The sequence below is a fragment of the Dryobates pubescens genome, chromosome 10 (genome assembly GCF_014839835.1).
Source record: "Dryobates pubescens isolate bDryPub1 chromosome 10, bDryPub1.pri, whole genome shotgun sequence".
NCBI lineage: Eukaryota > Metazoa > Chordata > Aves > Piciformes > Picidae > Dryobates > Dryobates pubescens.
The window spans coordinates 35,764,148-35,776,745 of NC_071621.1; the positions used below are offsets into that span (position 1 = coordinate 35,764,148).

The following is a 12,598-nucleotide window of genomic DNA, read 5'->3' on the forward strand; positions in this document are numbered from 1 at the left end:
CCATGGTTTAATCATGAGGTCTGTGGTGACAGGTTGGACTTGGTGATCTTTGAGGTCTCTTCCAACCTTATTGATTCTATGATTCTATGAAAAGCCTGGAGGGAAGACTCTCCAGTGGTCCATGAAGACTTGGCTAGGGATCAGTTACACAAATTGAATATACACAAGTCCATGGGCCCTGATTAGATGCACCCAAGAGTACTGAAAGAACTGGCTGATGTTGTCACCATACCAGTCTCCATCATTTTTGCCAAATCCAGGAGAGGTGCCTGAGGACTGGAGGAAAGCCAATGTCACTCCAGTTTTCAAAAAGGGCAAGAAAGAGGTTCCAGGCAACTACAGACCAGTCAGCCTCACCTCCATCCCTGGAAAAATGATGGAGCAGCTCATTTTGGAGGTCATCTCTAGGCATATGGAAGAGAAGAAGGTTATCAGGAGTAGTCAGCATGGATTTACCAAGGGGAAATCATGCTTCATTAGTCTGACAGCATTGATGTCCTAACATAATGCATAGATGCAAGGAGACCAGTGGATGTAGTCTACATTAACCTTGACACTGTCTCCCATAACATCCTTGTGAGGAAGCTCAGGAGGTGTGGGATAGAACAGATAGATTGATTAAGAATTGGTTACACAACAGAGTGCAAAGAGTGGTGCCAGGTCCAGCTGGAGACCTGTAACTAGTGGAGTTCCCCAGGGACTCCCAGAGATCAGTGCTGGATCCAGTCCTGTTCAATATCTTTATCAATGATGGGACAGAGCATCTGCTCAGCAAGTTTGCTGATGATACCAGACTGGGAGGCTTGGCTGATTTGACTGAAGGCTGTGAGGCCATTCAGCAAGTCTTGGACAGACTGGAGAACTGGGCAGAGAGGAACCTAATGAGGCTCAACAGGGATAAGTGCAGAGTCCTGCCCTTGGTAAGGAAAAATGAACTGCACCAGTGTGTTAAAAATACCTTGAGCTGGACAAGGCATAGCAGGGGTAGATTTTGGATAAAAGAGTAAAAGTAGGTCTTCATCCCAAAAGGCATGTGTTGTGAGGTGGTTATACAACTGACAAGATGCCTTCTTGTTACTCTGGTGACTGGAAGGCAGCATGATTAGTTTTATTTGCAAACAGCTGCAAGTCTCAGCATGTAAAGAGAACAACAACATGGATGAGTGTTCTGGGCCAGCTGCCCAAAACTTGTTATGATCATCATATATCCCTCACACAGTGTGTGACAGTGTTCCCATCTTCATACACAGGATAGGACAGGATAGGATAGGATAGGATGGAATGGAATGGAATGGAATGGAATAGACCAGACCAGGCTGGAAGAGACTTTTGAGAACATGGAGTGCAACCTATCATCCAACACCATGTAATCAACTAAACATGATGCTTTGTGTAAAAGGAGAGCTGGAAGGGCTATCTTGGAGTATAATTTTACAGCTTCAAGGTAAATAAATAAAAAATCAACAACAAAATTAGAAATTGATGGAAACATGAAAAATGACTTCTGGCTTCCTAATGCCCTGGGTACTGCTGTAATAATCAAGCTAGGGATATCCAGAACTCTGGAAAAAAACAACCCAGTGGTTAGCAATTCTCAAACATGAAGCTGAGAGAAAACATGAAACTATTTCACTCTCACTTCAGAAGTCATCTGAAGCCAGATGTCTATTGCAGTACATTACCTTGTTAACATTGACAAATGCATTCCACTTGGGCATAATACTTGAGAAAGATTTTGTTTGATTTTGGGGGTCTTTCTAATAATCATCCTGGTGGTTTAAAATGCCCTGTTTGTAAGGCTGCTGCAAACTGTCATACATAGTCTTTGTGGATGATTATGTTACTGATATTTATGCTGCTTCGTTCAGCGTCCCTGCTGCTGCCTGCACGGTGAAGGCTGCAATGGAAATCTGCCTCTTGACTTCATCCCAGGCTTCCTCTTGATCAGCTTTGTTTTCAATGTCAAACATGGCATCATAGATTCCTGGGAATGATTCTCCTACATACTTGTTGTGGCTGCTTGGAGCAAAGATGATGTGTCTGTAAGGAAGTTGAAGGGAAAAATAACACTCTGTGTTAGTGTTGGGCCCCAATTATGTTTTGTAATGTGGTGAGCTGAAGTTCCCCCCCAGCATTAACTTTGCCAGACCAACTCAGAAGCAAATGGAGCTGTGTTTACAAGCAGAATCTACACTCTACAATGGAATGCAATGAATAGGTACCAAATATCCAGGAGTTACAATATGATACAGATATTTACAATTAATAAACAGCACAAGGACCCCCCTGGCCAAGGACCAGGGGAAGCTACCAGCTTCTGCCTCCCCTTACCCCCCTGTACAAAAAGGGACAAGAGAAAGGAGCAGAGAAGTTAGACTTGGCCAAGGCCAGCCAAAAGCAGGTTCTTTCTCCTGAGCAAAGCAAAACCAGCCAGAGATCAGAAGAGAAGAGAAAAAAGGAAGAATTGTTATGGTACAGCTCCTCTCATTCCACATATTTACCCAATGAATTTGTTTAGAACAATCTTTTGTTTTCCTTTTTACACCCAAGAGTGATTGATTTACATTTTTCTACCATTCTGCTCAAACTCTGCAACTGAATTTTAAAGGCATAGCCTGAAACCACCACAATTAGAAAAAATAAATCACATTATTTTCTGAACAAATCTGTTTCTATACCATGTGTTAAATTCTTGACACTGAAGATGTAAATAAGATTATTGCAGCAATATTAGCTACCATTTATGAATCAAGAAAATGACATAAAATACATGATCCCATGTGAATTCCAGAACTTTGTAGCTAAGACTTGAGATAAAGTTGACTGAAGTATGTTCCTTTCCCTCATTTTAGATAAAATAGAAAGATGAAAAAAATCCATCTTCTTTTCTCACAGATAGAATAGAATAGAATAGAATAGCACAGAATAGAATAGCACAGAATAGCATAGCATAGCATAGCATAGCATTGAATTGAATTGAATTGAATTGACCAGGTTGGAAAAGACCTTTGAGACCATCAAATCCAACCTATCACCCAACACCATCTAATCAATTAAAGCATGGCACCAAGTGCCTCATCCAGCCTCTTCCTAAACACCTCCAGTGATGGTGACTCCACCACCTCCCTGGGAAGCCCATTCCAATGGTCAGTCACTCTTTCTGTGAATACATAGACAGACACAGTCTCCAACAGCTGTAGGCAAGCTTTGATGTAAGAAAGCTGATGCTTCAACAAGAGACTGTTCTCAACAGATTTTGAATCAGCATCAATGAGAGGTACAATGACCATAGACCTTAAGTTCTCTTCCCACAGCTTCTTTCCAGTGGAACTTTTTAGTGGAAATATGACTGTTCTGAATTATGCAGACTGGTAAAAGGACCAAAAAGCTACAACTGACTTGACTGTTCTGCCTCTCAAACAAGATTTACTTCTTGAATTGCATAAGGGAACTACTGAGCTCCCTTCATTGCTGTTGGCGTGGTGCCCTCTACACTGTATTTGCTAGCACGACTGTTCTGCTGGAATCGATCACACTGTAGATACTTCAGTTCTATCCTATTTCTTTTTAAAAGATCCTTTACCACTGGAATTACTTGAACTGAGCCCATGGCCAAATCTTTAGATCTGTTTAGAAGCCTACAGAAATTAGTGGAAATGAAGTTACTGATGTAATCAGGGTTCCAACCTGTCCAACCTCTATTCTGTGCAGCATATCTCAGTGAAGTTTGCCCCAGTGTTTTTCCTTGTCAATCTTTATCCTATTTAACCTACTTTAACCATGTTTAATAAAATCATTTCAATTCCACTTACAGACCTGTAAAATATTGAAGGAATTATTTGTAGGGTGCTCCCTAATGAGTGAAATGAAGTGAAAAAGAAGCCTTTCTTACCTATAGAACGGCCTGCCAGGCAATCCAAGAGGATCAATGAAAGCTCTTTCTAGAAACATGAGCTGATCATTCAGTGATCTGACAGCAAGTAGGCTAGAAGGAAAACAGAGGAATATATTAGTGACAGAGTGTTTGGCCCACTTTCATCCTGTGCCCCAATATACACAGTACTGGATTTATGAAGGACAGTAAATCTGAGATGTTGAACTTAAAGTGTTGCCCTCAAGACAGTCCAGGTCAGCTAATCTGCAGAATTATGCTGACCTGTATTGTGAGACAGTCTGGTTAATAACCTGAAAGTCTCTTAAAGCTGGTTTTAAAGGCTGTGGAACAGTCTTTCATGTTGTATCTTATTCCTTTCTCTTCTTTTCATTGGGACACTTATGTAGACCAATGGCTTCTTTTGTATGACAGTTTTCCAAAGACCCTGCTTTCCACAAAGCCAGCTAGCTGCAAATGACATCAATAAAATCACATTTATTGTCATGTAAACCCACAACATCTGAGAAACAGGAACCCTGTGATGTTAGAATCATCTTTTGAATCATCCAAGAACTGTGTTTTTCTGATGGCAGACTGCAAATTCCCTAGAGCAGAGACCATCTGTGTCTGTGTGCTTTGAATAGCTCTGAGCATACTACTGATGCTTAACAAATAAAAGAACTGTGAAAAAGAATACACTGAATATATGTGGGCATGGTAGTTTACATGCAAAGTTACTTATTGCAGAGCTTCAAAGGCATTTGCCAATTACAAAATAAAACCAGGGAAACAGACATATCACAGTAAACCTAGAGGAACCCTACTACCACCAGTAAAATGGTTTCAGGTTTGCACTGATGTGAATGGAAACCAAAACTGGTTGGTTGAATAAGTACTTGGATTTAGGCTGTCCACCAATAAAGCCATCTTGAAAGTGTCCCATATGTGGCCTATGTCAGAAATGTCATATTTTACACAAGAAATTATTGTTAACTCATTGAGATTGAATCTTGCTGCCATTAAAAAGAGGGGTTTCATTCCCATTTAGTCTTCCATAAGGGTAAGCATATGGCTAAATGAGATTCTTCCAAAGAAATGTAGCATACACATATGTATATACAAAAAGAAGTTGTTTCCCATTGTGGGCATGGCCTACAAAGAATAAAGTAAGAACCAAGTGCAAATTAGGCCTTTTGGCATAGGTGGTACATAGAATTCTTTGAAAGCTTGCCACAAAGCTTGCCACAAGATTTAACAAGTCTGAGTGCCAGGTTCTACACATTGGCCACAGCAACCCCATGCAGCACTCCAGGCTGGGGTCAGAGTGGCTGGAGAGCAGCCAGGCAGAAAAAGAACTGGGGGTGCTGGTAGATAGTAGGCTGAATATGAACCAGCATTGTGCCCAGGTGGCCAAGAAGGCCAATGGCATCCTGGCCTGCATCAGGAAGAGTGTGGCCAGCAGGAGCAGGGAAGTCATTGTGCCCTGTACTCAGCACTGGTTAGGCCACACCTTCAGTCCTGTGTCCAGTTCTGGGACCCTCAGTTTAGGAAGGAAATTCCTTGGTTTAGGAAAGATGTTGAGTTGCTGGAATGTGTCCAGAGAAGGACAATGAGGCAGGGGAGGGGTCTCAAGCACAAGCCCTGTGAGGAGAGGCTGAGGGAGCTGGGGTTGTTTAGCCTGGAGAAGAGGAGGCTCTGGGGAGACCTTACTGCCATCTACAACTACCTGAAAGGAGGTTGTAGCCAGCTGGGGGTTGGTCTCTTCTCCCAAGCAACCAGCACCAGAACAAGAGGACACAGTCTCTAGCTGTGCCAGGGGAGGTTTAGGCTGGATGTTAGGAAGAAGTTCTTCCCAGAAAGAGAGATTACCCATTGGAATGTGCTGCCCTGGGAGGTGGTGGAGTCACCATCACTGGAGGTGTTTAAGAAGAGACTGGATGAGGCACTTGGTGCCATGGTTTAATTGATTAGATGGTGTTGGGTGATAGGTTGGATTCCATGATCTCAAAGGTCCCAGAAAGAGAGATTGGACATTGGAATGTGCTGCCCAGGGAGGTGGTGGAGTCACCATCCCTGGAAGTGTTTAAAAACAGACCTGATGAGGTACTTAGTGCCATGGTATAGTTGATTAGATGGTGTTGGGTGATAGGTTGGCTTTTCCAACCTGGTTAATTCTATGACTCTGTGATCTACAATCATTTTTTTTCATTATTTTTTCCATGAAATGGTACCAGGATCTTGAAAACTAGAGTGTTGGCAAGCAAACACCATGAGGCAACATTTGAGTCAGCACCTTGGGACATGTCTCTGCTTTGAGTTATACACCTGAGCTGCCTCTGCTCATGCTAACTGGCATTCTAGTCATATCCATGTATCATCCTGGCACTACTCCTCAACTAAATCTCATGAAGCATTGACACTTTTTGAAGTTAACATGGCTAGATTCCCAGGCCTTGCAGTGTCTCTGATGTCCACTAATCCAACATTTCTGTACTTGGTTTCCCAGATTGACCAGATCCTAAAAGACAAGAGTCCATATGAACTTAAAAAGAAAAGCATAGTTTTCAGTCATGTGTCACCAAGGTTATTCAGGGGATGAAATTCCCTCAGAGCCCAGAGGACTTGTATTGACTGTATTGTGTTTGACTGGAAGAAAAAAGTGTCAGACTTACTCATTGGTATCTATTTGTTGCAGTCTCTCATGAAAGCTAGCAGCAACTTCTGTAAAATTTTTCACAGCAGAAAATAGAGCATCTGGAGAAAGCAAGAAGAAGTGTTCAACTTTAAACTCTGAAAGAATCACTAAAGAAATCAAAGTCAAACCAAAGCTTCATGTTTTTCACTGCGATCATGACCTGGCAATTCTCACTGAATGAAAATCAGATGACCCCATATTCAATCTACATTAAAAACTATGTAATGGTGTGTAAAAACTTGCCTTGGGGACAACAGAAATCAGTATTTTTGTGAGTATTTATTATTTGCTGCTTGAGGAATGCACAGAAATACCAAAATCTAGAGCATGAATTGCTAGACCCAGGAGGTTTAGGCTGGCTGTTAGGTAGAAATTCTTCACAGAGAGATTGTCCATTGGAATGTGCTGCCCAGGGAGGTGGTGGAGTCCCCATCACTGGACGTGTTTAGGAGGAGACTGGAGGGGGTGCTTGGTGCCATGGTTTAGTTGATTAGATGGTGTTGGGTGAGAGGTTGGACTTGATGATCTTGAAGATCTCTTCCAACCTGGTCTATTCTAGTCTAGTCTAGTCTAGTCTAGTCTAGTCTAGTCTAGTCTATTTTGTGGTTTGCTAGTATGTCCCTCCACACAGATCTGAGTTTTGAGGACAGAGACTGTCTGTGTGTGTGTGTGTGTGTACATGGGCCTACCTGATAGTGTTCATTAGCAGCCAAGTCCTAAATGGAATACTGCATAACGTTGCAAATACAATAAAGGCTTCTCAGGCAGGAGGCATGTTGTGAACCATTCCTGCCTGACCAAGGCCCAGGGGAAACTTCATGGTGCTTGCACTTGTCATCATGTGCCCACAAATTGAAACAAGAGATCTGACTGCCTTTCACATAAATGGTTTTACCCTGAGGGCAATCAAGCACTTTGGTGCAGAGAGATTCTGTAGTCTCTGTCTTTGGAGGGTTTCGAGACTAGATGGGATAAAGCTGATCCTGCCTTTAGCAGGTTGAGCTAGAGGCCTCCTGAGGTTCCTTCAAACATTCTTATCATTATCTTACGATTCTCTGTGACCAGTGTTGGACAAACAATTATCCAACACCATCAGCTGCAAGGCAGTGTGACTGTTTTTTCAAAGGAACAAGACAGAAGTATCTTGTTGCCAATATTGATCAACCATGCACAGGTCAAAGAACATGTGACTGTAAGTGTTAGTTCTGCTTGGCAGTGGCTTAGTCTCTACACAGGCATACTAGTGACAAAATAGTTCACCTTACTGAAACCTTGTCTTATTGGAACTACTGGAATCATTGAAACAATGGACACTATTGAAATTATTGAATGTATTGAAATTGTTATTGAAGTCTCTTGTTTTATTTACTGTTTATAGAGAACAAGGTAAAAACCAGGCCAACCCTAAGACGTACTACGGAGAAGTGTGATTAAAGACTGTACATACCAAAGGACACATTGTATGTTGCCAGTGCCTCTTCATGTTTCCTTGACAAATTATAGATGATGTGAGCATAGTTGCTCACAGCTGATGCATAATCTCTACAGTCGAAAGGAAGCACAGCGGAGTTGGCCAGTTCAAAAACCAGCCCTCCCCGTACCTGAGCGACCGTCAGATGGTTCTTGAAAGTGGGATCATAAAACTGCTCCACAATTTCATAGGTTTCATAGACACTGTGATAAACTGGATAGCTGCTGTATTTTTCTACATCCTGAAACAAATAAACCCAAACAAACCCATTATTCACTGCTTAAGCCACACCTTGAGTCCTGTGTCCAGTTCTGGGCCCCTCGATCTAAGAAGGATATTGAGACACTTGAATGTGTCCAGAGAAGGGCAATGAGGCTGGGGAGGGGTTTGGAGCACAGCCCTGTGAGGAGAGGCTGAGGGAGCTGGGGTTGTTTAGCCTGGAGAAGGCTCAGGGGAGACCTTATTGCTCTCTACAACTACCTGAAGGGAGGCTGTAGCCAGGTGGGGGTTGGTCTCTTCTCCCAGACAACCAGCACCAGAACAAGAGGACACAGTCTCAAGCTGTGCCAGGGGAGGTTTAGGCTGAATGTTAGGAAGAAATTCTTCCCGGAAGGAGAGATTGGCCATTGGGATGTGCTGCTCAGGGAGGTGGTGGAGTCACCATCCCTGGAGGTGTTCAAGAGGGTATTGTATGTGGCACTTGAAGCCATGGTTTAGTTAGTCCTGAGGTGTTGGGTGACAGGTTGGACTTGATGATCTCTGAGGTGTTTTCCAACCTCATTGATTCTGTGATTCTATGATTCAGCTGCAAATATTATAGTTTTGCTTGAAAACCTTTGCCATGTGATTCAAGGCATTGTCAAGTTTTCAAGTCACACTAATCCTATGCAGCTACTACAGACAGTTGAATGAGAACTGCTCAGTGGTAACTCTCTTAGACATCAACCTATGATGAAATGAATGGCCATTTGGAGCTATCTCTCTCCACTGACCATGAACAGAGCCTAAAGAAGGTAGCTGAGAACAGACACTTAACTTTTATTTGGCTAAATTGATGTGAGATTGCTCTTCCTCTCTACTTGGATCTCAAGCAGTCATTTCTGTTTGTGGCTTTGGATGTGCCTTTGCAGAGGAAGAGACCACACTGAATAGTCTCATCTCACACTATGCTCCAGAGCCAAACCTGCATTTTCTATAAAACCATTCTGAACCATTTTGAATTCAAAGCTTCATAACTTATCCCAAATCAATCAGAAATCACCATAAGCAACCCACAAGCCTTCACCAATCATATGTATTTTTGAGCACATCTGTTTCTTTTGAGCAAAGGTCCTTTTGTCTGACTGACCCTGAGCTGACCATTGTTTATTAAATATTTCTGTTGTAGTAGCACATAGAATTCTAGTAATGAGCTAGGACTCCACTCTGGCACATTAAAGCTCAGTTAGGGGTGACATTATTCAGGCAGTTACAGAGCAGACAAACACAAAGACACAGACTTACCCAGTTTTTACTGTAACGTGCTCTGCCTGAAGCAATGCCAAGGCGTTGAAAAAAGACTTCAAAGTCATTGCCAGAACCCAGCTTATTTATTCTTTTAACAAGAAAGAGGAAAATGCCTTGAGTAACAATAAGTAAAGCATCATTTCAGTTTGCTTACAACTACTGGGGCAATTCTTTATTCTGCAGTGGCAGCCACTACACAGACTTTCCCTAGTACCCTCATTCTGACATGGCCATGAATTGCCCGTGGCCTCTACATTACATGCACCTCATGGAGGAGCAGAGTCATCATTTTCAGGGGCAGAGAAATAAGACTCTCAGAGAAAAATTTAACTCACTGCCTTTAATCACTGAGAAGATCCAGTAACTTTCCTTCTGCTGAATTTCCACTATCCCCAGCTCTCAATGCAGAGAAACCACAACAGTACCAGCAAGGCTCCATGGAAGACAACAGGTCTTTAAGATTCTCTAGAGAAACCCTGAATAAACTTGAAGGGCAGTGTTCTAAAATCATGCCTGCTACGCTCCCCAGCCATGCAAATTCAAAAGGCTCCCAGGAGACTGAAAGCAAGTGCAAGGGAAAACTGCTGAGCTGGCATCTTGTGTGCCTGCCTCTGGCTTGTGCTACTACTTTCACTTGTCTAAATCTCTACAAACTGCACAAACACTTTTTATATGTAAAGCTTCCCTGTTTATGCCACAGAGTCAAGGTACAAAACTGTTGTACAATGGTGCATCAGCTGCAATCAGTAAAACTCTGGAACTTAGACCATTTCATACCATTCCTTTCAGGTGTTCACTTTGTTAAGTGGCTACACTCTACAAGTTAAAGCAGCTTTTTGTATATTGTTTGTTTTCATTAGTCACTGACCTGGGAACATTGCTGTATTCTACTGATGGATTTTTTTGTAACCAGCTCTCATAAAGAGATTTTCCTTCGAAGCCCTCATCAGGACTTGGTATCTAGAAGTATATTGTAAAAAAACAAGAGAAAGGGTACAGTTTGAAATGTTATCAAGCAATACATGTACAACCTGTTATTTCACAAAATCTCTGGTTTAGGGCAATGAATAAGTCATGGACTTAAATCCCTTAGCCTTTTTTATTTCCATTTTAATACTTCAAATGAACACCAACAAGCTCTGGTTGCATGGATTCATCAGTCCTTGTTGCTGCTTCTCAGCTCAAGGAAGGGGTTACACAACCATGTTTGGTGGTATTTAGGTCAGCATTTTAACAATGACTCTTGGTGTCCAAACTGAGACACTGCTGACCTAATTGTCTTCTGGACATTGTGTTCTGGACACCTGCACTTAGCACAGCCCACCACGGGAACTGTGATCAGCTCTTCTGCTGTTCAAGACAGAAATATCTCTATCTGGGCACCTAATTTTAACAGAGTTAAATTTTATTTGCTGTCTTTCCATTACCTGAAAATCATTATACTGCATTACATTTTCTTTACTTTTGTATCAGTCTAATGCCACCTTCCACAAGATGACAAATCAAACTACCAACTGGAAAAGACAGACACAGGGGAGTCATAGAAGATACAGTGTAGTTCAATGTACCTTACATAAATATATGAAGCATACCCATAGAAGTCTAATTAAATGCTCATGCTTTAATACAGATGAACAGAAAAAATGGTTTAAAAGCCCAGAAATGAAAAGCTGATAGTGCCAGCCTCTAAGACCCACTCTCCAAGCAATGGACATCTTACACCTAGGAGGGTGAGGCTATCACCTGAGAAGAGTCCCTACCTTTTATTTTTGTGTGCCACACAAGTGTGTGTGAAAGCATCAGTCAGAGCCAATGAATATCCCTCTCTACTCTGCCCTGGTGAGACCATACTTTGAATCCTGTGTCCAGTTTTGGGCTCCCCAGTTCAAGAAAGACAGAGAACTTCTGGAGAGAATCCAATGGAGAGCCATGAGGATGCTTAGGGGACTTATCATCTCCCCAGTAAAGAGAGACTGAGAGCCCTGGGGCTGTTTAGTCTTGAGAAGACTGAGAGGGGTTCTCATCCATGCCTATAAATATCTGAGGGGTGGGTGTCAGGTGGAGGGGGCCAAGCTCTTTTCAGTGGTGCACAGTAATAAGACAAGGAACAACAGGTTCAAAACTGAACATAGAAGATTTCACCTCAACAAGAGGAGGAACTTCTTTACAGCGAGGGTGACAGAGCACTGGAACAGGCTGCCCAGGGAGGTTGTGGAGTCTCCTTCTCTGGAGACATTCAAAATCCACCTGGATGCATTCCTGTGCAGACTACCCTAAGTGATCCTGCTTTGGCAGGGGGGTTGGACCAGATGATCTCTGGAGGTCCCTTCCAACCTCTGATATACTGTGATACTGTGACCAAACCTGTCAAATCAGGCCAAAAGCAACACTATAATAAACCAGATTCTTTACCCTGCCTAAAGGGAGTCAATCTCCCACTATCACGGTTACCCTAGTAGCTGGACAAGGCAGCCAGGTTTGTGCTTGTTTGTGTCCTTTAGCTCACAGCATTTTTGTATTCTTTTGTTTGTGGAAGGAATACTTTCACAGGAGAAGTGGAAAACTCCCCCAGGTCTGAATAGCTAATAATTTAAAGGTATAAGCTTGAAATTCTTTCGCCACTCCTTTTAAAAACCTCCAGTAGCTTAGCTGCTGACTTAAAAGGGGTAATGCAGTAGGAAAGAAGGAAAGAGATCTGCTGTATTATTTTCTACACAGAGCCCCAAGCAGTAAGCAAGCACTGAACATGCTGGCTAAAGCTTTTCAGTGGTATTACCTCTTTAGTCAGATTGTACACCAGTCTGTACATCAGCGGCGTGCAATCCACCCGTAGTGTGTAGTTACCTGAAAAATATGACAAACTACAATTCTACTCATCTGAAACCACATCTCACTATTTATTAAGAAGAAAGGGACTAAAGAGCTATATTGTCTACATGGGACAAGCTGATTCTCCTTGCAGAACAGTTCTTCTGTGATCTTTTATTGCTTAGGGTGAATTATAGCCCAGCTTTTGGAAGCAGCCCTGAAGAAATTTTCCTATGTCCCTATG

The 12,598-nt window shown here is 42.4% G+C and overlaps 1 protein-coding gene across 1 annotated transcript in view; it reads right to left on the bottom strand.

Annotated features, from left to right (window-relative positions):
* Window positions 1–1,333: 1,333 nt before the first annotated feature.
* Window positions 1,334–12,598, bottom strand: part of LOC104301166 (putative N-acetylated-alpha-linked acidic dipeptidase) — a 33,758-nt gene continuing 22,493 nt past the window's right edge. Inside the window, exons 13-19 of the mRNA XM_009901517.2 lie at window positions 12,323–12,390; window positions 10,415–10,506; window positions 9,544–9,634; window positions 8,017–8,281; window positions 6,547–6,628; window positions 3,893–3,985; window positions 1,334–2,040 (exon numbers count right to left, since the gene is read on the bottom strand). Coding sequence (XP_009899819.2) covers window positions 1,851–2,040; window positions 3,893–3,985; window positions 6,547–6,628; window positions 8,017–8,281; window positions 9,544–9,634; window positions 10,415–10,506; window positions 12,323–12,390 — 881 coding nt within the window. The 3' untranslated portion in view covers window positions 1,334–1,850. The remainder of the gene's footprint in view (window positions 2,041–3,892; window positions 3,986–6,546; window positions 6,629–8,016; window positions 8,282–9,543; window positions 9,635–10,414; window positions 10,507–12,322; window positions 12,391–12,598) is intronic.